Raw genomic sequence first — 25,217 nt, 5'->3', positions numbered from 1 at the left:
GACTCAGTGGTCTCAGGATCACCATAAACTGACGAAGAGTCTGTGATCAGAGTGGCCAGCTGTGCAGCACACGGGTAGAGAGGAAGAAGCTCTGCTTCCTCTGAGGTGACAGCCTCCATCACTTGCCTGTGATGCTCTCTGAGAACCTCCCTTGTCTGTCCACCTGTGGCCAGCATGTGGACTGTGGGGAAATAAAACTCCCTTAGATTTCTCAGGTGTCTATTAAAAAAAAAAAGAAACCCTAGCCTCCTGAGATTTGGAAATATATATGATGTAAAGAAGAAATTTTTGCTTTCACTTTCCCTAGAAGCATTTTGCCCTTCATACACCATGAGGAGGTCTTCCCTGATGGCTCAGGGAGTAAAGAATCTGCCTGCAACTCAAGAGACACAGGAGACATGACTTGGTTCCTGGATCAGGAAGATCCCCTGGAGGAGGGCATGTCAACCCACTCCAGTATTCTTGCCTAGAGAATTCCATGGACTGAGGATCCTGGTGGGCTATAGTCCAAAGGGTTACAAAGAGTCAGACATGACTGAGCAACTAAGCACATGCATACGCGTGTGCACATGCACACACACACATATACACACACATACACACACATACACAGACATACACAGACACACACAAACACACACACACACACACATACACACACACATACACACACATACACAGACACACACAAACACATACCATGAGAATTAGATCTGTAGTCATTTGTTTAGATAATTGCTTTTACCCCAAAGGATAACAAAACATATCCAGCAATTCCACCTGTGGATAGATGCTCAAAATTATTGAAAGCAGAGTCTGGAAGAGATATTTGTACACCCATGTTCATAGCAACGTTATTCACAATAGCTAAAGAGTAGAAGCAACCCAAGCGTACGCCAAGAACTGAATGGATTAGAGAAATGTGCTATTTCCACACAATGGAACAGTATTCAGCCTTAAAGTCACATGCTACAACATGGAAGAACCTTGGGGAGATTATGCTAAGTGAGATATGTGTGCTTAGTCACTCAGTTGTGTCCGGCTCTTTGCGACCCCATGGACTGTAGCCTGCCAGGCTCCTCTTCCATGGGGATTTTCTAGACAAGAATACTGGAGTGGTTTGCAACGCCCTCCTCCAGGGGATCTCCCCAACCCAGAGACTGAACCCAGGTCTCCCACACTGCAGGTGAATTCTTTACCATCTGAGCCACCAGGGGAGTCGAGAAAAGACAAACACTATATGATTCCACTTATATGAGGTACTTGGAGTAGTCAAATTCATAAAGAGAGAAAACAATGGTGGTTGCCAGGGGCTGAGCGGACAGGGGTTATGGAGGATTATTTTAAATCCACTGAGTACAGAGTTTCAGTTGGGCAAGATAAAAGAGTTTTAGAGATGGATGGTGGTGATGGGTACACAATAACGGGAGTGTGCTGAGCGTCACTGAACTGTGCGCGTGAAAAGATGAAGACAGGAAACTGCAGGTTATGTGTATCGGGTCACAATTTAGAAAATGATAGCAAAGCTTCTCTTATCTCTCCAAGAGAGCCAGAAGGTTATAGCCAGGGCCAGGTCCCCAGGTTAAGCCCCTGAGCTACCAGGAAGACAGGAGCACTAGCTCCCTAGGTGTGTATGCTCCAGAAGTTTAGATTGAGAATCCTTTCCATCCCTTCTCAAAGAAGAAAAGACGTTTTCAGTTTCCTTTTCAAGAGGGGGGCGGGAAATGGCTCTCTGCCTCCTATATATAAATGGAGAAAACCCAGTTTACCATCCCTGGCCTATGGGTTGTCCCATTACTCATGTAGGGGACTTTCCCATCTGGTTTTCATCTCATCACCTCAGGGGTAAGATCGGGGGCAGTGGGAGGAGTGGGAAGGAGGGGCTAACTCCCTTATTGCCTATAAGATAATTGATAGGAAATCTGCCTGTGCAGAATACCTCCAGCACACATTCAGGACACAGTTACTAAGGATGAATATTAAACACCCAACCAGCACATGTGTGTGCGTGTGCGCTCACAAGCACACACCCTCAGCTGGTGGCCTGTTGGGGAACAGGTGCAGCTTCCCTAGTAAGTGAAGGTGCAGGAGGACTGTGCACAGAACACGCGGTTGGGGAGACAGCCCCCCAGCTGCTATAGTTGTGGGTGCAGAGCACAGAGGCCGGCTGAGCAACACCTCGACCTCAGAGTCCAGCTTGGGGAAGCGCATCCTGAAACGGGTCCTGAGCTCCTCTTTCTATCCACTGTAGATCAAATAATAATGTTAATTTGAGATCCAAGAACTGTTTCTAAGCACTTTACCTCTGTTCCTTTTGATTCTCGCGAGTCTATGAAGTAGGCACTGTTTTGTTGTTGTTATTGTTCAGTTGCTGTCACGTCTGACTCTATTGCAGCCCTATGGACTGTAGCCGCCAGGCTCCTCTGTCCATGGGATTTCCCAGACAAGAGTATTGGAATACATTACCTTCTCCAGGAGATCTTCCTAACTCAGAGATTGAATCTGTGTCTCTTGCATTAGCAGGTGGATTCTTTACCACTGCGCCACCTGGGAGGCCCCATATACTGTCTATGTAACACTTGTATAGTTGAAGAAATGGAGGTAGACATAAGTAACATGCCCAAGGTCAGGTTTCAGTTCTCGCTTCTCTGGACATTTGGAATCAAGTGTTGGAACCCCTGTATCTCAGCCCGAGAGTTCTGTGGTCATAGCAGATCTTTCATATCCACATTTCTTGTCCCTAAGTGGTGACCAAGCAGCCTGCCCTGGCAGCTGGAGTGGGTGAGTTCCACACACCAAGGGAGTTATCTCCTGGCCTCCTGAGCCTCCTCCAGAGTAGATCAAAGCAGAGGAAAAGGGAGACCAGAAGGAAGGGAGGAAGGAAGGGAGCTTGGGGGAACCAAGGTCCTTAGGGACACTAGTTTGGGACTGCCCGGATCTATCCCTGGTCCTCCGTAACAGCATCCCAATTTTCCTCTTGGAACCCAGCTTCCCCTTTACTCAGTCCAATCGGGTTCTGGTAGGGTCACATGGACGAACATGTGATCCAGGCCTGGCCAATAAGGGAAAGCCTACTCCCAGGACAAATTTATTGGAGCTACTAGGTTAGAAGAGTGCTCTTCCCACTGAGGTAGCACTGCCTGGTAGAATATGTTTTGAATACTGGAGGCCATCTTGGCATCAGATGGAAGAGCCCATCTGAGAATGAAGCCACCCAGAGGAGGGTAGAGCCAACAGATCATGTGATGGATAATTTTATGTTAACTTGGCCAAATGCTGCTATGAAGGTATTTTCTTTAGATGAAATTAGCCTTTAAATTAGTAGACTTAGAGTAAAGAAGATTATCCTCCATGATGTGGGTGGGTCTCATTCAATCAGTTGAAATCCATAATAAAGAAACCCTACTTTAGGACATTAGGGTACTAATGTCCCCTGAGGAACAGGGGGACAGATTACCTTCAGACACAAACTGCAACATCATTTCTTCGTTAGGTCTCCAGCTTGTTGGCCTGCTCTGCAAATTTTGGACTTACCAAGCCTCATAATCATTTGAGCCAATTCCTTAAAATCTCTCTCCCCTCCTTGACACTCACAGATGGCCAGAACAGATTCCTGATATCATTGTTTTAACACTTGGATCTGACATCAAGTACTCCTGGATTTTTCACTAAGGTGGTCGTCTTGAATTGTGTTTCTGTCACTTACGTCTTAAAGGGTCCATCTCAGGAGGGAGCAGGAGCTCACACTGACTGAACTCTATGCCAGGCCCATCGCTCCCCTTTCACAGTCCCCTGGGCCTTGAAGGATGCAGAGACATTCGCACGGGCATGAAGCGGACAGGGCAGAGTGAACATGTGCAAACACACAGGTAAGCGATAGAGCACGGAGAGCCCAGGAAATCCATGTGTGGCGGGTGTGGAAAAAGTGATGGGCGAGACACTGGGTTGGAGACGTTGTCAGGGGCTACGTGACGCAGGATTTGAATGCCAGGCAGAGGAGTTTGGACTTTGTCCCGAGGACAGCAAGGGAGCCACTGAAGAGCGTTATGCAGAGCAGTTAAATGAACTGACTCAGGCTTTGGTTGGTTCACTGAGCAGTGTGAAGCACACAGGATGCACAGATAACAGAAGCAGAGAGAAATCATTTTATGGCTGGTGATTTTATAATATCCTAGACATGACTTCCCTCTCATCTGCTGGAAGCAGTAAAGCACAGTGGTTAATGATGTGGCCTGCTGGAGCCACCCTGCCTAGCTCCGCATCCTGGCTCTGCCGCTTCCTGTCTATTTAACCTCAGGAGGGTCTTGGTGCCTGTTTCTGTAGCAAAAGTAACATCTTTGTCCACCTCTTACTAAAGTCCTGCAATGATTACGTGTCATCACATACTTAGGGCTCAGCACAGTATTTGACACGTTACCTCATGCGACGAGTTGACTCACTGGAAAAGACTCTGATGCTGGGAAAGGTTGGGGGCGGGAGGAGAAGGGGACGACAGAGAATGAGATGGCTGGATGGCATCACTGACTCTGTGGACATGAGTTTGAGTGAACTCCGGGAGTTGGTGATGGACAGGGAGGCCTGGTGTGCTGTGATTCATGGGGTCGCGGAGAGTCGGACACAACTGAGCGACTGAACTGAACTGAAGGTGGTATAGTGGTAAGAACCCGCCTGCCAAGGCAGGAGATGCAAGAGACATGGCTTTGATCTCTGGGTCAGGAAGATCTCTTAGAATAGGAAATGGCAACCTGCTCCAGTATTCTTGCCTGGAGAATCCCATGGACAGAGGATCCTGGCAGGCTATAGTCCATGGGATTGCAAAGAGTAGGACACCACTGAGTGACTGGACACACATACACACACACGCCTAGTAGTTAGTAGCAATCTTACCCCTACCAAGGCCAACAGGCAGCCTCCTCGGCTGCAAACCCCAGGCCCCAGGGCAGCAGCAGCGGCAGGCCCTGCCCTCTGTCCTTTCCTGTGCCAGCCCCACCTGCCTTCCCTGGAGACCTTTCCAGGAGTCTGCCTTTCCAGTTCTCACAGAGGCATGGCCAGCCCAGGCCTTGGGGAGTTGGGAAGGGTCACTGCAGGGACAGGAGGAGAAAAGGGCTTTTAGTTCTAGAAACAGATTCTCCTTTAAGTCTTGATCTTGGGAATTAGGCTGGAATCGGGTAAAAACAAGTTTCCCAGCCCTGCACAAGCCCAAAGGGGGTGTTCTGGGATCACAGAGACTGTCAACTCAGCCCTTTCACTCCGTCTTCCAGATGCAGAGGTGAGAGGCTCAAAGCGGGCTCCACCCCAGGGACCAGCTGTGGGAAGAAACTTCAATGACATGGACACAGGGCTGAAAGTTCAGAGTCAAAGGGCAGCCTTGAATTCCCAGCCGTTTCGTCCCGTCTCCTCACTGTGCAGTGCAGTGGAAACGGCGGGCCTACCTCCCTCCACCTTAGGGGGACTCTGGACAAGACACCACCTTTTTGGCCCTAATTTTCTTGAATACCCACCAATGGGGGTTGGATTCAAAGGTGGCAAATAGTGTTCTACTTAGTGGCCAGACGTTTGATCAGTTTTAACAGCTACCTGGTTAGCTGATTAGAAAGAGTGCTAGGGACTGCAGGAGTGATGTCCACCCTGCCTGTGGGAGGCAACGGGTGGTGTGTGGGCAGTCTGTGGCCTGGATGGGTTTTTCGTCCTGAGTACTCAGTCTTGGCTCTGAAGTGGATTCCCATATCTGACCCAGACTCCCAGGTGGACTCTGAGCCTCAGTCTTGCCCTTATGCATCGCCACCTCACCCCCACCCCCAGAAGGCCAAATACTACTTTTAAGCCTCCCTTCTATACATATTCTCTGAAGTTTTCCAGTTTTTAAGTGGTTGATGCCAATGTCTGCTAGGTACTTTGGGCTTAACCTGGAATGGCTTTGCAACACACGAGAACTGATTTCCTTGAATCATGAGCGTCAGGCATCATAGAAAAGGAAGCTGAAGCCCAGGACTTACGTTCCTCCCCCCGTCCGCAGCCTCCCTTTATTTTATCCTCTCTTCTGGCCCTGTCCAATAGCACACTCTCCCGGCTCTTCTTTCATTAACCAGGGGCTCAAAGCCCTCTTGTCTCACTCATCCGGTCTTGATAAGCACTGATAAACTCATTGACCCCGAGGTGCCAATACTAAGAATAGCTGCAGATGAATTTCAAAGGGTGAAATTCCAGGCATGAAGGAGCTAAAGGCCTCAGCAGCATAATTGTAGGTCATACGAGGAAGTAGCCATCCTTGAAGAACTGAACATTCATTGCTCTTCAACTGTGGGAAGAATTGTCCTGCTAACAGCCTAAAACCTGAGACACACCAATGAGGGTTGCCCTGCCCCCTGCAGCTCAGAGTGGAGAAAGGTATGTGTTCCTGAGACAGAGCACCTGGGTTTTGAATGCCAGCTCCACAACTTCTTGACTGTGGGACTTGGGGAAAGTCACTTCACCTCTTTCTACCTCAGTCATCTCTTAAAAAGATGGGGTTGATGATGGCAGTCCCTACCTGGTGGAGTTGTTGAGGGGAGTAGATGAGCTTACCATAGAAAGACCAGTACCTGGCAGACAGCTGATGCTAAGTGCTGCCTGTTAACACTGGGCTCCTTGGTGGGGTGAGGGCGCTGCGGCAATCTTGCTCATTGCAGTTTGAGGTGGCAGACACCAGGGTCCAGCTCAGGGATGGCACACAGGAGGTGTCATCACATAGGAGGTGTCCCTTCCTTCGACCTTCACTTTGGAGTGGTCACCAGAGCCAGGTTAGGAGCCAGATAAGAAAACACAGAATTCCTCAGCATGGTTGCTGTCTCTGGGAACCAGCTGTTAGGAGGTCATCGTGGCTTTGTCTCTAGTGCGATCGGAAAATCCAAGTTTCTCCCTCTCTCCTTTCTCTCTCTGCTCCTCCCATTGATCATGACTTGCAGCCCACAGGTCTGCCCTTGCCTTGCCTCAGCCGCCTTGTTGGGTGGTATGTGACTCTGCCCCCAGCCACAGCTGACTGGACATGAGATTGGCCCCTTCCCCCAAGACCGCCCATTCAGGTGAGTTGGCCCAGTCAGATTCTGCCTCTGGAATCAAGAATTGGGAAATGGTGGTGGAGCTACAGCTGAAAGGTCATCTAGAATAAGGTAGAAGATGGTGATGGCTGTGTTCAAGGTGAGCTCCGAGGATGCAGAAGAAGCTGGTGGCAGAGACAGGAAGCCTAGTCAGAGAAAGCTGCTCCTCTGAGGCACCTTAAATCAGAATCACCTTCCACTTCTCAGAGGCCTGGAGACCCTCCGCTCCTCGTCTTGGATCCCCATGATATGCCAACCACTCTTTTCCTTGGAGCCAGCCTGGGGACTCATCCCTGGACCCTGAACCAAGAGGGCTTCCACTCACCCCCTGCCAGCCCCTTCAAGTTCTGCCCTTCTGCCTCACATCCTTGCCTCCCACTCCCATGGAGTGGACCACCTGAAGCTGCCTTGCTCACATCCTGTCTTGGTGACTTCAAGAGAAATAGCTGTGACCATGCTGTCTGTGAGAGAAACTGGGACACCTCACACCTTGAGGTGACCCTCTGGAGCTGCATGCTTCAGCTATACTTTCTGGAGTTGAGCAAAGTACGTGCCACAAGAGTTTCATTTCCTGCCATCCTTCTGCTGAGAAGACATGGAAGAGCCCAGCCTGTCTCCAGCTTCCCTAGCCCCCTGCTCCAATCCAGCTCCTAGCCATTGGATCACATCCTTCAAGTCAGTCCCAGATCTCAGCACCCGGATCTGTTTCTCATCCTTGAATAGGAGGCAAAACTACATGAATTTTAATTTGACAGCCTTGAACCTGCTGTCCAAAGCCACACTCACTCCTATAACCTAGAAAAGAAGTCTGCTTATTTTATTAATGAGTTCAGAGTAAGGCTGTGGCATCAATCTTAGCAGCAAGGAGATCAGGAGAGGGAGGAGAGGGATGGGGGGAGAGAGAGAGAGAGACCCAAGAGTCAGGTCCTAGCAGAGTTCAAGAAGCAGTCTCCCAGATTCACTGGGCCAGAGGAGTGACAGAAGAGTCTGCATCAAAGGGCCTCTTCAGAATGGCTGGCTGCTCCGTCCCTCCATGTTGGCCTTCAGAAGGGTGGCCCGAGGTGCTCTTTACACAGCCCTGCTTCAGGGTCAGAGGAAGTTTGCCATCCCTGGGGAGCGGCTGCGGGTTTCCAGGGAGCCTGCAGGCGGCTGTGTCTCAGATGGTTCCAGGCATGAAGATCAGGAGGGTGGAGCCACAGCTCACTGGCTTCTAGGGGTGAATTTGTTTTCTCCTTTGAACTTCAGAAGAAGGTCCTGCGGGGAAGAGGAACAAACCAGGCAGGTACAGGCCTGCGGGCGGGCACTCAGCCGAGGGCAAGGCCAACGCCAGGGAGCACACACTGCACCCCCAGAGGCACAAAGCCTTGCCAGCTTCCGGACGCCCCTCTCGGTGCAGGCCCCGAGCGGCCACACCCCAGCCATAGCCACGGCACACAGGAGCCAGGGAGGGAGCAGAAGGGACACTGGGGAAGAGGTAAGAGGGGACCAGAAGGCAAAGGCGACGAGGTCCCTCGAAAAGAGCAGATGGCAAGTGACAGAAAACATAGGGCCACCGAGGCCACCTTGCAAGCCACAGCCACAGTTGAGGTCAACGGACTTGGGAGCATGAGGCCCTAATGTTTTGAGAAATTTGTAACAAAAAAGTCAGCATATCCAGGCTTCAGTCTGCTCCAGAAGCTGCCGGCTGTGGGCTTTAGGCCATACCAAACACCAGGTTCATGGCCACCTACCAGCTCTGTCCATGGGCACTGCCCTGTCACAGGGCAGGAAATACATCCCAAAGCCGGGCTCCAGATAGAGTCCTCTATCTGTCCCACAGATAGAGTTCAGAGTCAAGGGGGAGAGAAGGTGTCGAGGATAGTCTGGTCTGAGCCGGGCTCAGGCTACAACAGGTCACAACAGTACATGGACCAGTCAGATAGGCCAGCCTTGGTTCTTTGGACCAGCTTCAATTGCTTCTGAACTGCCCTGGCTCTACTCCAGCACAGTATCCTGGTGGAGCTCCCAGGGGTGGGCTCATAGGGAAGGGGAGGTCCAGGCTGCGCTTCCTTTGGGTTCTCTCAGCCCATCACGCCTAGTTTGAGGTGCTGCCGTGCCCAGCAGAGAATGGTGCTTACTGCTCCATCCTGCTCACAGGGGTCTGGGGGGAACCCAGGGCAGATCCCCAGGGCTGTGATGAGTGAGGACACCCAGGTCTCAAGCATGCTACAAACTGGGCTCTGCTCAGCTTCCCTGAACAGGAGGGCCTCTGAGTCCCACAGAATTCCAGCATCATCACCAGCAGGCCCAGGATGGCACATCTCCTAGATAGCAGTCCAAAGAACCTGCTGGCAGCGTGGGCAGCAGATGGCCACGCCATGCAGCCCGCCTGCCTATTCACCGTGGGGGCTGCCGGGCTCCGGTTGCAGGAGGAACCCATGTCTAAGCACAGGAGCACAGTCTTCAAGGAACTTTCGGACTGGCTGGGGGCTTTCAGCTGCAGAGGAGGGAAGAGAGGGGCTACATCCGCAGAGCAGAGCAGGAAACACAAAACAGGGCTTGGTTATTCCAGGCAGAGCTCCTCTGGACCTCTCCCTTCACTGGGCTCCTGCTTTGGGTCCTGCCTGGACCCTGGGTTCCAGAATTAGTTGCTATAAGACCTTGATTTCCCTAAGACAGACAGGACTCAGCCTCTGCTGGGAGGGGGAGTGAGCAGGCACAGCTGTGACAGGCAAGCACGGAGTCGGGGGAGGTGATGTGACGAAGTGAGGAGGAAGGCCAGCGAGAGAGGCACACGCAGAGATGGGGAGAGACAGAAGCAGAGACGGACAGACAGATGCTGGGAGGAAACGGGTGCACACGCGTGGCGGAGACAGGGAATCGGACTCAGAGCCAGAGCTGAGAGACACAAGTAAAGGGGGAGAAGGGGGAAAGGGATGAAGGGGAGACGGATGCAGGGGAGAGGAGTGGACAGGAGGAAGATGGACAGGAAGGATGGGGGAGTGAGAGGGAGGGGGAGGAAAGACAGACGAGACAGAGAGACGGACACAGAGATAGGAACGAAGCACACAGGGACAGACAGACCCTGGACCAAGGGAAGCCTGCAGGGTGGGGCCAACGCCGACAGTCCTGGCTACATGAGGTAAAGTAGCGAAGGATCAGGCAGCCCTTCCGGAGAGCAAAAGACACAGAAGCCTTTAAACCGGCTGGTGATGGGGCCAGAGATGAAGTGCTGCATGGAGCATCAGAAATCTGAGGCTGTATCCCTACTTTGTTGTTTACTTGGCCTGTTTTCCACATGGAAAGAATTTGGACAAGATGGACTTGGAGACAGCTCTGGTAACACTTGAGGGCTGTGACTTTGTTCTAGGCTTGCTCTAGACAGGGAGCTTTCTAGGATCAATTACTAGATGTTGTGTGCTTGGGCCGTTCCTTCAAGCTGGAAGAGGGTTGGGGCTGGGAGAAAGAAAGTGGCCAAGATTCCAGAGGAGGAAGAGGAAGACAGAAGAGTGGGCCAGGCACCCGCACACACTTACAGCTCATCGTCATACTCCTTGGGGGGACAGACGGCAACGACAAGGTCGATCCAGTCCTGTGGGGAGAAGCTGTGTGACTCTAGGGCATGCTCAGTGGTCGTGGCATGTCTGACCCTGACACTCCATTCCCATGCCTGGGCACCACGGCCCAGGACAAGCCAGCTGGGGTCTTCTTCCCATGGGAAGGTAGGCCCAGGTTGGGCCAGAGGTCCTCCTGGTGGGGAGGACTCTCACAGTGCAATCCTTCAGTCTGGGGAAGCTTCCAGTCTCTGAGGTTTCAGAACCATTGAGACCAGAGTTGCCAGGTCCTTGAATGACACCAGATTCCCAAATGGGGATCTGTGGACCACAGTCAAGCAAAAACCTCAGAATCACTCAGGAAATTTCTTCAAATTCTAGATTCATGGACTTGGTCCCCAGAAATCTGAGGTTAGGTCCTGGGAAATAGCATTTTCAACAAACTCCCTAGGTCATTCTGATGCACAGCCAATTAGGGAATTCAGGCTATTTCTGCTCCTAACATTTAAATCCCCTCAATGGAATCACCTCCATCCTTAGCTTGTTCCTCATTGTCCATCCTTGGCTTGGGTATATCCAACACAAATTTTGCGGAATTTATCATTAGGCCCCTCTACCATGTAATCATTTCTGATATTGAACTGAAATCTCTCCCCAGGACCTCCCTCCATCCAATCCAGTTCTGCCCTCAAAATCACAGAAAACACTCTGTTCCCTCTACCCTAATGCAGCACTTCAGATAGTCAAAGACAGTCATCATGTTACCCGTAAGTCTTCTCTTCTCCACATCCCTTCATGTGGGTCCCAGGCCCATCTGGTCAGCATCCTCGGCACTGAACTTAATATCTCAGGCTCGGCTGCCTGCATACAGTTGCACAGGTTGTGCATTGCACAACATGAGCGAGCACCATTCACACTGTAGTCTGCAGGAGGGCATCCCCTCTGATTGCGCAGTGCACAGCCTGGGAGACCTTACATGGCAGTCCTGACCCAGGTGGGTGTCTAAAGAGCCAGAGCAGACTACCACCAGCCCCTCCTCCATTCTGGGCCTTCTACTTCTGTTAATGCTTTTGAGTAGCCCGAAGCACTCTTTTGATTCCTGTTTGGCATGTACTTAGTGAAGACTTTAAGTCTTTTTCTTGGGTGGGTTGCCACATCTGGTCTTGTGAAGTCTATTTATGCTTCTTGGTTTTCGTACTCAAGGTCAGAAACTGACTTTCTGAATTCTGTTTTGTCAGATTAAGACCACTGGCCAGGTAGGATATGTGGGTGTCACCCAAGAGTTACCTGACCTTGGATATCTGCCCTGGGATGGGGCACCCTGATTGTAAGGTCTGGCTGAAGAGGCCAGGGTTTGAGGCAGGCAGACCAGGGAGGGAAGAAGGGCGGGGGTTTGTTCTTACCCCTTGATTCCAGGCCTTCTGCAAGGTGGCCTCAGCCTCAGCCAAGGTGTAGTCCGTCACGATCTTGCCATTGATGGCCATGATCTCATCCCCTTTCACAATGCCGCCTGCAGGAAAGTAAGGCTGACATGCAACTGGGCTGTACGCGGAAAACAGGGCGTCACTGTAGGGCCGCAGAAGGGGCCTGACTCTTGGGTTCTGAAAGCTCATATAGGTTCAGAAAGCACGAGGGGAAACAATTGACCAGGTTACTCAAGGGCAGCACTTCCTTCCCACCCCTTCACACGCCCTGCCCCCAGCTCAGCTGAATCAGGACACCAGTGATGAATTCCTGCCAACCCAGCTCTGTCCCTCTGGCTGCAGAGGAAGGCTGACCTGCATTTCCGGTGAGGTTAGCCAGAAACACGAGCTACTTCCGTGAGCCCTCCCTCACGGTGCTTCAGCCGTTCTGGTTGGTTTTAGGTCCCTGAGCCTGAGTTCTCTCCTGCCTCAGAGCGTTCACGTGATGTTTCACCTGGAGCACTTGCCTTCCCTCTTTCCTCATTTGTTCCAATTCTGAGATAAAACTCTTGAGAGGTCTTCTCTGACTCACTCCCCACACTCAGTCTCAAGTGGATCTTTCCTATTATTCTCTCATAGCATAGTATTCTCCTGGTCTTTTCCTGTACAGCATATTCACAATTTGTAATCATATATCTATTTGTTGACTGGTGGTCCCTCCTATCAGACTGTCAGCTCCATAAGGGCAGGGGTTGTATTTTTGACTCACCACCACATATCCAGTGCTTAATGAAATACCGAATACAAAATAGGAATTCAACAGATAGTTCTTGAATGAATGAGTGTGGTTGAAGGTGTTCCTGGATAAGCAGACCTATGATCTGATAAGTTTGAGAAAAGCTGAAGTTATAAACAAATTAGAAGTACTCGCTGCAGGACTTGTCAGAGCCTTGAATATACTAATATAGTATGCTTGAGCATACTAATATGCATTGTGCCTCTCCAAGAAGTTGATTGTGCATGGTTTCCCCACACATCTTCAACTTCAGAGCCTCTTCTTTTTTTGAGGACTTTCTCCGAGTCCTGCTCTCCACAGAACATTCTGTGTTATGTTGACACAGTTTCCCCAGGAGCCTCGTGGGCAAGAAGGCCTACCAGACTGTGGTGTGTGCCGCTGAGGATGGCGGCTGTGATGGCTTAAAACACAAGTGCTCCTGGGGGAACTCTCACCAGCTGCTCGTATGTCCAAGCAGTGTGGGACCAAACTGTAGACAGCAGCTTCTGGACAGTGGGCCCGGGGAGAGGCAGCGTTCACATTTTCATCTTGTGCAAACCCAAGATGGAGCCTCAGGGCCAATAAGACAGTGCTCGGGCTGGGGCTTTGTAAGGAGGGGAGGGCCCAGGAAGTCACCCAGCCATCCTGGTGCTCTTTCCCTGCTAGACATGGCAGACAGGTGGGGCCAAGCATCAACACTTCCCTCAGCTGGTACAGGAAAGGAGGGCAGAGGAGAGGCTGTGAGCTAGGTGGGCAGAAGTGGGCCATGGCAGCTGCCTGGTGGAGAAGGACACCCTCCTATAGCAGAAATGAAGGCTCAGAGTGTGGCTGTGAGGGACGAGGTCATGAAGGCCATGGGAGGCTGAGCTGGCCTCACCCTAGTAACTCACAGAAGCCTGGCTGCCGCCGTGGCCAGATCACCTTGCCATCACTCCGCCTCCTTCCTCAGGCCCACCCCACCCTCTGTTCTCACCTCGGCTTGTGGGAGGGACTCCAGCCTAGCACTGTCGAGGAGGGATCTGACCCCGGGATTTCCTGCAAGGGTGTGTGGTGTGTTCGTCGCTCAGTCATGTCCGACTCTTTGCGACCCCATGGACTGTAGTCCACCAGGCTCCTCTGTTCTTGCCTGGGATTTCCTAGGCAAGAATACTGGAGTGGGTTGCCATGCCCTCCTCCAGAGGATCTTCTCTACCCAGGGATCAAGCCTTGGTCTCCTGCATTGCAGGCAAATTCTTTCCCTTCTGAGCTACCAGGGAAGCCCTCTTTGGCCTGCAAAGGGACTCCTCCTTCAAGGGCATCTATTCCTCCACAAGGAGTCAGGAGTACTGAAAAGCTGCCAGACTGGAAGAAGAATTCATAAGTGGTGGCATTTTGGACACTGACACATGAATGGGTTGATCGTTTGAAGCAGGAATCTGTGCTGGGTCCACAGAGGCGTCACTCATTAGCAGGAGGTGTTTTTTTGTTGGTAAGGGGATCAAGGCAAAGCAAGAAGATCTGCTGCAGAAGGTCCCAAGCAGGGGCGGCACTTGTGCTGGCCAGTAAAGCAAAGGACCAAACTGTGTGTCCAAGTGCTGCCTCCACTGCTACTGGCCGCAGGTCCTGAACCCTTCCTGTGCCTGTTTCCTGAGATGTGAAATGAGAGTGATAACCATAGCTACTCTTGGGGTTGTATACGGATTAAACAGGTTAATGCACATGAAATACTTAGACACAAACTATATGCAGGTACTTAGAATAACATCTGGTGCAAGGTTAGTTCTGGACAGATGTTGGCTCTTATCATTGTTAAAAGCATGGCTAAAGTTTCAGTGGTTTCTCTGTTGCCTTTACTTGTGCGGTCCTCTGCCTGGAAAGCTCCTTCTCTCCTTCTCAAGGCAAGCATTGACTTACCTTTAAAGGCTCGGCTCAGGTATCACCGTCACAGGGAGCCCTCCAGGCTGCCCCCTTTCCCTCAGTGGGTTAGGCCCTCAGGGTTCCCACAGCTTCCCTCTACCCTCTCAGTCCTTGGCCAGCCCGCTGCACACCATACTGTTACAGTCAGCATTCGGTGATTCTGAGGATGTTTCCACCCCTAGACAGGGAGCCCCTGGAGGGCAGAGCGGTGTCTGCGTGGCTCCGTGCTCGCAGATCCCGACACCATCATGTGCCTGAGGGGAACATGTGGGACTGGTGGATGGATCCAGCGGGGAGAGCATTCCTGAGAGCTGCCAGCCCGCTCCCAGCAGGCTGCTGTTTGCTTTCCTGGAGGAGCCAGTATAACCATCACACCATCCCCAAACCTGAGCATGGCTGGTCCCTACTCACCGTGCCGCTCAGCAGCTCCGCCCTCGTAAACAGCGGAGACAACCACCTTCCCAATCGGGGAGTCCACACCGCCTTCCAGGGCCAGGTCTAAAGCTCCCTCCTGATGAGAGGGAAACAGGCCTTTGGAGCCAAGCAGACAACAGACTGTGGGCACCTGGGCGCCCAGGACCCTCTTGTCGGGGCCACAGAGAGGGCAGGAGAAGCCGTGGGGGGCAATGACAGGCAGTGCCATCAGCAAGAAAATGGGGCGTGGGCACCAAGTGGGGCCTGGGCGTGTGGTCCCACCAGAGAAGGGGTGTCCCCAGGGGGGCAGCGGAGAGTGGGGATCTGAGAAGTCACCCAGGAGTGACTTTGAGAGTAGGAGAAACAAGGGACCAAGACAGAAGCAGGCAGGGACAGAGAAGCGTGGTCCCCGCCCAACCTGTGTGCCCCATACCTTCTTAATGCGCAGGAGCCGGACATCCTTCCCCACGATCTGCTCCGGGGTGAACTAGAGGGAGGAGACAAGGGGTGAAGGATGCAGGTGGGGGCAGGGGTGGGAGGGAAAGCCAGGCACCTGTGGGACTTTGGGCCCCGCAGAAGGGATGGACAAGGGGACCCCGCCCGCCCCATTCCCATCAGTCATCAATTGGGGGCCCCATGGACACCCATACACAGATGGTTTTTCCCTGGGATTATTGTGAGGACTAGGCGATAGCGTGCCTGGCATCACCAGCACAGTGCCTGGTACACAGTTAGTACTCAGCGAGTGTAACTATTGTTATAAAGCACACGCGTACACAGTTCACAGTGGAATGCTGTCTGAAAGAAGCCTTAACAGGCAAGAGCCTCCTTGGGGATCTTCACAGCCCCTGACTCATCCCCAGGACCCTCACAGCCCAGAAGGCATCCCCACCAAATAGACCATAATCCCCGCCCCCTGCTCCTGGGCTTACTCCCCAGGGGAGGAGAGTCATCTCTCACCATGGAGTAGGGGTCGAAGCCTTCCTCATATTTCCGGAAATCCTGGAAGCAAAGAGACAGTGTTAGGGCTTTGGGCTCCTCCAGGGGCACTGCAGGAAACAAGCTTATGGTGAAGGAAGACAGGGAATGGCTGGGAGGTAGGGAGAGAGTGGGGGGTCAGGAGGCAGTTGTGGCCAGCATGGGGGATGCGGGGAGGAGGCTGGTTGCCCCAACAGCCAGAGCATCTATGTCTGGGAGAAGCAGGAAGCTTGGGAAGCGTTTGAAGGACCCCAGCCCTGGACCCTCCACTGTTCCGGAGGGGTGGGCATCTGTGGCTGGCAGGGGCACCTGCTGACATCGAGGTGGTCTGGGCAGCCTTGCTGAAGGTCTCCTTGCCCACAACTTTAGGTCTTTCAGGCCCTATCTCAGTCCCTCCAAGCCCACCTGAAGCCAGGTCCAGGTTCTGGGGGTGAAGCCCAGCTTTTCTCCACCCACTGCTTTGACCCTCAAAGAAGGACGATACAGCTTAGGGGTCTTCCTGTGGAAACCAGCTACATACAGCATGATGGGCATGGGGAAGGGATGTCAGGCACCCAGAGGAAAAGAGGGCGTCTGTGCTTGCCCAGTGTCCAGTACTGTTCTTTATGTTACGCTTATCTAGAAGGCAAGACTCCCCCAGAACTCTAGCCAAGGGAGGAGGAGGGGGACCCTCAGCTCAGAGGACCTGGCTTAGTTGGGGCAGTGGGGACAACATCCCCAAGAAGTAGAAACAAAGAGATGAGGAGGGAGAAGGGGAAGCAGTGTCAGAAAACACAGTCTTTCTAGGAGTCACACACAGAGAGCAGGAGCTCAGGGTCCACAGACTCAGGGGCTGGACACCCCAAGCCTGGGGGCAGCAAAGCCTCAGTCAGTCCCCTTGGCAAGGTGGGTGCAAAGGAGAAGCCCTGCGACCGATGCCCACACAAGCTTTGTTGAGTGGAGCCATCCCCTAGCACACAGTCACCTGGGCCATACCGTGTCCCCTGGGGCCTGTGGTTGGCATCATGGACAGCCACAGCCCCCTCTATGCCCAGCAAGGAACAACCATGGTGAGGGCACAAGACAGGGGCCAGAGAGCAGCAGCCAGGTCCCTGGGCATCTGCCTCCTCTGCCTCCTCATGAGCCTTCATCACTCAGGCTCACCCCAAAAAAAGCCTGGGGGTCTCCAGCCCGGCCCAGCTCTGAGGCCACTCCCAGGCTGGCATGTGGGTGTCAGGGCAGAAGAGAAAGAAAGGGGTGCAGCAAATCCATGGGCAAGAAGGGTAATGGCAGGACATGGAGTCCATTCTCTTCTACCAAGAGGTCTCTGCCCACCCACGGCTGTTTCTTCTGGAAAACTGAGCCGTGCTGGCCATGGGTCTCCCTCTTTCCTTCCCTCTGAGAATCTGCTCTCAGTCGCTGGCCAGATGACAAGGACTTGTGCCTTGCGTGAATTCAGATGAGAGATCTATAAGCCACTAGCGCTGGTCAGTCCTTGAAGAGGGAATTAGCCCTTCATCCAACAGATTGGAGACACTGGGACCCAGAGAGGTGACACCATGCTCAAGAGGGTGGTAGAGGATTTAGGAGCCTGACTGTGGAGCCCGACCTCCTATGTTAAATTCAAATCTGGGGTCTGACACTGGCAGTGCCACCAAGGGCATGATTCCCAATCTTTCTGCATCTACAAAATGGGGATGATATAAACACTTACTTCCTAGGTTCTGGTAAAGATTAAAAGAGTTAAAATACATAAAGTATTTATAAACAGTGCTTGGCACAGCACAGCTTGGGTACCTGTCACTGCCCGGTGGGTTGGGAGCAGCCTCCTTAGAAGTCCCCCCGGTCTCACTGTACAGTTGATACCTCCCCTTTCTTCCCTGCCTGCAGTCTTTTTCAGCCTGTAGTCAGATATAAGGCTAATGGTGAGCATGTTGGTGGGCTTCCTGAGGGGCTCAGTGGTAAAGAATTTGCCTGTCAATGCAGGAGACACAGAAGACCTGGGTTCAATCCCTGGTTTAGGAAGATCCCCTGGAGGAGGAAACGGCAACCCACTCCAATATTCTCACCTGGAGAATCCCATGGACAGAGCTTGGCAGGCTACTACAGTCCATGGGGTGGCAAAGAGTTGGGCGTGACTGAGCATGCACACACGAGGATGTTGGCTACAAGATCTCCATCTTGGGCTCTTTCATTGGCAATAAGTTGGTTAACTAATGGCTGCCCCTGAGGATGTAAGCCCCAGGAGGCGGGAGGATAAACGGTTGCCTGCCTGAACACACTCAGGGACCAGCAAGGACTTCTGCGGGCCCTGTGCACAGGAGTGCCCCCTGCAGACAGAGGTCCTTGGTCCTTACTTTCTTCCTGATGCTGGTTTGGGGCCAAGTGGGATTTGTTGAAGCTGTGATCTGCCTTGAGAAGGAAAGGAGGGGCAGGGGCAGGGAAATGCCTCAGGCAGCCCTTTCTCTCTACGGCTGGAGCAAGCAGCCACCTTGGCCTCTGTGACACTCTGAGCGTTCCCTTTTCCTGCTCCTCTATGAACAAACGGCAGCAAAAGAGGTGAGTCCCCAGGGACCTGCGGCTTTCTCAGCTTGGGCATGGGAGTCTCAGCACCCCAGGATTCCCACCTTATATGAGAACTCCCCAGCCCTGAGCCACAGGGAATGAGGGACACAGTTTTGGCCTGAGGCTGCCAGCAGATGGTGCTTGGGGCCACCTTGGAGCTGACAGGCACTCCCAGAGAGGTCAGAGTGGGAGGGGCAGAAGGAGGTGCAAAGGACCACAGACACACAACGGGGATCCTTTTACTTGTCGGAACGCTGTCTGATAAACCACCATCCTCTTCAACATCTCCTGTGGCTGCCAGTGGGGGAAAAAAAAAAAATCTATGCTGGACTCTGCCAATAGGGCTTGTCTGCCCCCTGGTGCCAGGCCTTGGGCCTGCCAGCCTGGGACTGCCTGGCCAACATCCCTCCCCAAACAGATGCAGCCTGATTTACCGGGGCGGGGGGGTGGGGGGTGGGTGGGCTCAACACCCCCAGACACAGCAGCTACCAGTCCCAGGCAAGCAGACACCACCCCTTGTCATCAGCCTGAAAACGCAATGCGGAGGCGTCCACAGGCTGTCATGGGAGAGTGAACTTTCACTCTTTGCGGAGCTGAGAGGACAGCTAAAACTCAAAATAAGTATCCAAGAGGCTCCACCCTGACATTTAGGTAGGCTTTCCTTGAGAGGGGAATATAAACTCTAGCACGGCTCTTCCCACTGTGGGTGGGAGGCCTGTCAGTGGCCGGCACTCCTGGAGGGTGTGCACCTGGTCCCAATTTGCTCAGTCATAGGTGATGGGGGTGGGGGGTAGACCGTCCCACTCCCCCCCAGGACCACACCCCACACTCCCAGCCCCAGTGAGGAGTGAGACGTGAAATGGAGAAGTGAAATGGGTCAGCTTTGCTCACTGCCCCATCTGAGGGTGACCCACCATAGGCCTTAGGGGCTCAGGCCAGGGCAACTGGAATCGCTGTAGGTTTTGGCAAAATGGCATGGAGATCAGAACTTGGGCTTTGGAGTCTGAGAGACTGGAGTAAATAGAGTCAGACTTGGCTCTGCCTTGGACAACCTACTTAACCTTTCTAAGCCTCAGTTTCCTTAAGTGTTGAACAGGGGTAGCAAAGGAACCATCTCACCTAATTATTGTGAGGATTAAATGGGGCCTTACAGAGCCTGACACATGGAGGCTGATAATAATCAGTGCTGTTATTATTCTTACTTTGAGATGGCGCTCTAGGCCGTTTGATCAAGTGAGGAACAGGAATTTCACTGGTAGTGGCAACACTCACCTATACCCACATGGATTCACCACCTGCCTAATGAGAAGGTTATTAGCCTTACAAAGAGTTATTACAGAGTTATTACAAACTCTGATGTGCGTTTGAATCCCACCTCGCTTTTCCTCTAGAGGCGGCAGCAGCCAGGGGAGACAGCCCGTGTCCACTCCTCTGAAGCAGCCTTTCAGGGGACCTGAGGGGCTTACCAGGACCTCGGATTTCACAGGTGGCCTGTAGACGTAGTTGGACTCCTGGTGGACCATGACAGGCTTGGAGATGGTGGACACGCCAGGGCCTCGTGGAGGCTGTGGGCTTGGGCAGAATGTCTACAGGGGTTAGTTTAAAGGGAGGTCATGAGATCAGTGGCCCAGGCCAACCACGGCATTTTGACACACAGGCAAATTCACACCATGCACTGAGCCAGCCTGGTCCATTCGCCCTGCGGGATGTCCTCGGTGTGTGACCTTCAGCAGAGGGACAAGAAGTCCATCGCGGCCACAGTGTGTCCTGAGGCTACAGAAACATTTGGGTGGTTCCGAGGAATCAGGGACTTGAGCCAGAGCTTGTTGTGGGGGCGCCAGAGGGCACTGTCACTCAAAGGAAACTTTAAAGGCTCCCCCCCAGTGGCCACGGGTGCCATCCATCCTCTTCTCTTTCTAAGGAGGCAGCTGCAGTCCCCGGACTTCACTTGCAGCATCTGCTGCTCCTGGTGGGTGGGCACAGAGTCCCTGGAGGCGGGGGCTGGGAGGGCAGGCCAGTAAGCACAGCATCAGGAGAGCTGAGGCAACATGTCTGCTTGGCTCTGACCCAATTCATCACGTTGGGCAAGACAAATTGGGTCACAGCCCTGCCCCAAACCCTTCATGGGTCCTCACTGACTACCAAGCTCCTTGGCTCAGCCCCCAGGAGCTTCTCTACCTTCCTTGGCAATCACATCCCTCACTCCTTGCCCTCCTCACGCTGATTAGATTGAGCCTCCAAAACGCTCAGCTTTCTTGCCTTGAGGCTTTTGCACATGCTCTTCCCTCCCGCTTTACCCACCCAGGTATTGGCTTGGGTGTCACCACCTTTGGGGACCATTCTTTCACCCCCTTCCCTCCATTTCCCTCATCTGTCCTAGTGTGTGGGAGTTTCCTGCTGACTTGGTTGTCCTTAGGACTGGGCTGTCCTTCTTGTGTCGGCTCTCAGTGCCCAGCACCGTGTCTGGCATAGAGTAGGAGTCACTAAACAAGTTATATGAGTAAATGAAGGACTTAGTAGGTAAGTGGACACATGGGACAGTGGGTAGACAGTGCCCTGGAAACCTTCCCCTGGCAGGTGCCTGTGTGGCTGACACGGGTGTTTGTTTCCACCACACGAGACCTGCTGGGGGCAGGGCTGACTGTGCAGACGTGTGATGGCCCACACATCCTGCTGCAGCACTGATGACCCTCACCGGAGCACGCAGGGAGGAGGAGGATGGGCAGGGTCGGTGGCGCACGGGCCAAAGTGCTGATGTGGAGAGATGAAGCTAACCGAGGCAGCTAACTCCCAGCCTTCATGGCTTTTATGTCACTTAAGACATTCAGGGTCCAGTTCTTCAGAGGCTCCTTGTGTGGGGGGAGCCTTTAATTTTCTCTCTGCTCTGATCAGGAACTAACAGTGGGAACTTCATGATGACTGGAGGAATCTGAGAAAGTGGGACCTGGCTTTGAATCTTGATCCTGACTCAGAAGGCTGCAGTTTACCTCTGACCTCATGTTCGCAGCTTCACCCAAATTTTCTTGAACCCTGATCTGTCACTGATCACAGGTAATGTCTATTGAGCGCCTCCTGTGTGCTCCAAGTATTAGCTTAGAATGAGTTCAGGTATTAATTCATTTGATCCTCATAATAAGTGGGTGCCGTTAGCGTTCCCATTTTACAGATGAGGAAACCCAGGCTCAGACAGATGAAGCAGTGCGTGACCAAAGTCATAGAGCCGGTGACTGAGCCAGGATTCAAACCTGGGTAGTTCCTTCTTGTCATTGTTATGTCCATGGCACCTGCAATAGCCTTCTCCCATCCTACATGTATCACTCTCCCCCAAGGCTTAGCTCTAAAGAGGTGCTGTCAACCTTCCATTAGAATGAATCCCTCCCACAGCACCTAGCCTGTGCTGCTGTTATAGCTGATTCCTGCCTGGTCAGCTGTTAATCCTTTAGCTGGCAAAGTCCTGGAGAGCACAAGTGTGCCAATTGTCTCTGTACTGTCTTCAGCTCTGCTCCCCGCACCCTGCCGCCACGGCCCCGACACAAGCACTGGGAGGGTGCTCAGTTGATTACTGAGTTGAATTTGTTGAGGGAAAGCTGCTGCCCCTCTTGGTGGGGGCCCCTCTCAAGAAGTATGTTGGCTTCTGTGCCAGACTGACACAGCCCCCCTGCAAACCTACTCTGGCTGGGCCTGGGGGCAAGACATCCTTGGAATGCCAGACTTCTGTCAGGGCTCAGGACCCCCCCGCAAGTCCCTCTGAGAAGCCCCTGCTGGCAGTCGCAGCCTCGTCAGCATCTGGCACTTTCTTTGTTCCCAAATTCCTTCATCCAAGTGCTCCTGAATGCTCTGAGTGCTTAGTCTGCACTTCATGCAGGAACCCAAACCCATGCAGCAAAGGTTAATAAAAACAGCTGATCAGGTACTACTGACTACCCTGCTCTCAAACCCCACTCTTGGTCGACATGAGCTGCTGTAGTTCTGACTGAAGTCTTCCCTTACAGCTACTGGAGCAGAGAAATATTTTGTTTTTCCCTCCCAGGGATCAAAGCTCTATGTCTTCACTGTGGATTGCCTCTTCAGTTCAGTTCAGTTCAGTTCAGTTAAGTTGCTCAGTCGTGTCCGACTCTCTGCGACCCCATGAATTACAGCACGCCAGGCCTCCCTGTCCATCACCAACTCCCGGAGTTCACTCAAACTCATGTCCACAGAGTCGGTGATGCCATCCAGCCATCTCATCCTCTGTCGTCCCCTTCTCCTCCCGCCCCCAACTTTTCCCAGCATCAGAGTCTTTTCCAGTGAGTCAACTCGTAGCATGAGGTGGCCAAAGTATTGGAGTTTCAGCTTTAGCATCAGTCCTTCCAATGAACACCCATGACTGATCTCCTTTAGAATGGACTAGTTGGATCTCCTTGCAGTACAAGGGACTCTCAAGAGTCTTCTCCAACACCACAGTTCAAAAGCATCAATTCTTCGGCAATCAGCTTTCTTCACAGTCCAACTCTCACATCCATACATGACCACGGGAAAAACCATAGCTTTGACTAGATGGACCTTTGTTGCAAAGTAATGTCTCTGCTTTTTAATATGCTATCTAGGTTGGTCATAACTTTCCTTCCAAGGAGTAAGCGTCTTTTAATTTCGTGGCTTCAATCAGCATCTGCAGTGATTTTGGAGCCCCAGAAAATAAAGTCTGACACTGTTTCCACTGTTTCCCCATCTATTTCCTCTTAGTCTTTGGCTTAAGAACAATGAATGAGGAATATGTCTTTTTGAGAAAGATCACTGTTCTGCCTGCTGACATCCAAGAAAAGCGTCCCTAATCTTTTAGTTGCAAATTCGGAGCTTTCTAGGAACTATTCATTTTCATTTTTTTCTGTAGCTGGCAGTTGGCTAGAAATTTCTGGGTATTATGCTAAAAGCTAACGTAGTTGGCTAGTGTAGAAAACGGCACGGTAATGTCTTAATACGGCACTGGACAGTGTTATCACCTCACTTACAGAGCCTAATACTGCTCCCCTGTTAAATAGAGGATTCATTCACCACATTCAAGGCTTTCTGAGCTAATATCAAGAAAGACTACCTGGCATATAAATAGAGCTCTGGCTCTTCATTAACAGGGCCTTGCAAGTGCTACAGTGAAGGTTACCCGCCTTACTAGCCAAGAGGAGCAGAGAAAACAATTAACACTGATACACTGTTGCTCACCCCGAGTATCACAGGCCATTCAGCATACCATGCAGCACTTCAAAATCAGCAGAAGCCATACACATGCAGGAAGTCCACAACTGCAGGCTGGGGAGCCAGTTCCTGGAAAAGGGGCTGGGGTGATGTTTCCTCCCGTCTGCACTCAGGAGCAGAGGAGGGCATAGGAAACAGCAGCCCGGCCCACTCTTCCTGCTTCCCTGCATTGCATTCGGAGCAGAGGCAGTACCTTCTGGGTGGGTGGGAAGCTCCGATCGGGGACAGGAGAGTTGGCAGGCTTCCCACTGTGGTTCTTGGCCTCCCAGTCCTCTGCTGGATTGCCTGTCTCCCCAGTGCGGAAGGGGTGGTTGCCCAGCGCTTCTTCCAGCGCCGAGGGCAGCGGGCGGGTGGGAGTGAGGTCTTGGGTGGGAATGGAGGGCGGGGGAGGGATGGGAATGGGGGGTGGAGTGCGCTGCACCCAGGGCGAGGAAGAGGCACTCACGCGGCCCGATGAGGGCAGGACAGGGGGCGCGGGGACCTTGGAGGGCGGGTTGGAGGGTGGAGGGTGAGGCATCACAGGCAAGGCAGAGGCGCTCTTGGGGGGATAGTGGAACATGTCCAAGGGGATGTCATCCAGGTCAGTGGTGTGCAGGTGCAGCCCGCCTGCGAAGCGTCTCAGGGGCGGGGCCAGGGGTGACACAGAGGGCGGGGGAGGTGGGGGCCCTGTGGTCATCTGGGGGTGGCAAGGAAGCTCTGTCACTGACGAGCACCCCACTTCACGATACAGTGAGTCTAGTGCTCATCTGTTTCTCTTGCTGCTGGAGACCCACCACCCTCAAACCCGACCCTTGGGAGTGGGAGGCAGGGGTCAATTCTCTGCCACCTGGGTGCCCAGCTGACCCCATACCAGGTGGCCAGTAGGGGGTACCCAAATGCAGTTATGCAAGTGATGAAACCATCTAAACTGGAATGCACGTGACAGGGAAAAGTACACTCTTAACAATTATGCCGGGACAGCAGGCCTAACTGATCATCTCAGATGAGCTGGGACTTAGAGGTCACTCTGGAAATAAGCCCAGAAGTACAGATACACCTCTCTCCTCAAGAGAGAAGCAGGGAGTGGGCTGGTCAGCGGCCCTGGAGGGTGAAGCCTGTCAGTGGCCAGGCTGCCTCCCTAGCATGGGGACATGCTGCCTCCTGCTGTCCCCAGGGTGGGTGGTTCCAAAGGCAGCAGGAGGGTCTATGTGGACAGAAGCATTCTGGGAAGGGCTCTGTTACCTCTGAAATCTCATTATCAGCAGAGGAAATCTGCTCAAGGCGTGTCTGACAGAGCCTTTCCACCCAATACTGAATCTTTTCCGACTCCTCAAGGTCTTCCCGCTCTGTCTCAGATACCTGGGACCCAAGGCCGGCATGAAATGGAGGA

General features: G+C 52.7%; 1 protein-coding gene across 3 annotated transcripts in view; it reads right to left on the bottom strand.

Annotated features, from left to right (window-relative positions):
• Window positions 1-7,870: 7,870 nt before the first annotated feature.
• Window positions 7,871-25,217, bottom strand: part of USH1C (USH1 protein network component harmonin) — a 51,606-nt gene continuing 34,259 nt past the window's right edge. For 2 of the 3 annotated variants that reach the window (XM_088843047.1, XM_088843046.1), the window contains exons 16-21: window positions 16,058-16,099; window positions 15,531-15,584; window positions 15,095-15,194; window positions 12,013-12,119; window positions 10,592-10,647; window positions 7,871-8,330 (exon numbers count right to left, since the gene is read on the bottom strand). In XM_088843047.1, coding sequence (XP_088699173.1) covers window positions 8,318-8,330; window positions 10,592-10,647; window positions 12,013-12,119; window positions 15,095-15,194; window positions 15,531-15,584; window positions 16,058-16,099 — 372 coding nt within the window. In that variant the 3' untranslated portion in view covers window positions 7,871-8,317. Of the gene's footprint in view, window positions 8,331-10,591; window positions 10,648-12,012; window positions 12,120-15,094; window positions 15,195-15,530; window positions 15,585-16,057; window positions 16,100-18,862; window positions 18,914-20,085; window positions 20,206-24,041; window positions 24,525-25,069; window positions 25,187-25,217 lie in introns of all 3 variants that reach the window. The other variant, XM_088843048.1, reaches the window with a different exon arrangement.

Source organism: Moschus berezovskii, chromosome 14, assembly GCF_049115385.1.
Source record: "Moschus berezovskii isolate FMDL1 chromosome 14, NW_MosBer_1.0, whole genome shotgun sequence".
NCBI classification, from domain to species: domain Eukaryota; kingdom Metazoa; phylum Chordata; class Mammalia; order Artiodactyla; family Moschidae; genus Moschus; species Moschus berezovskii.
Note: the sequence above shows the minus strand (reverse complement) of the source record. Positions and strands in the feature narration are given on the sequence as shown.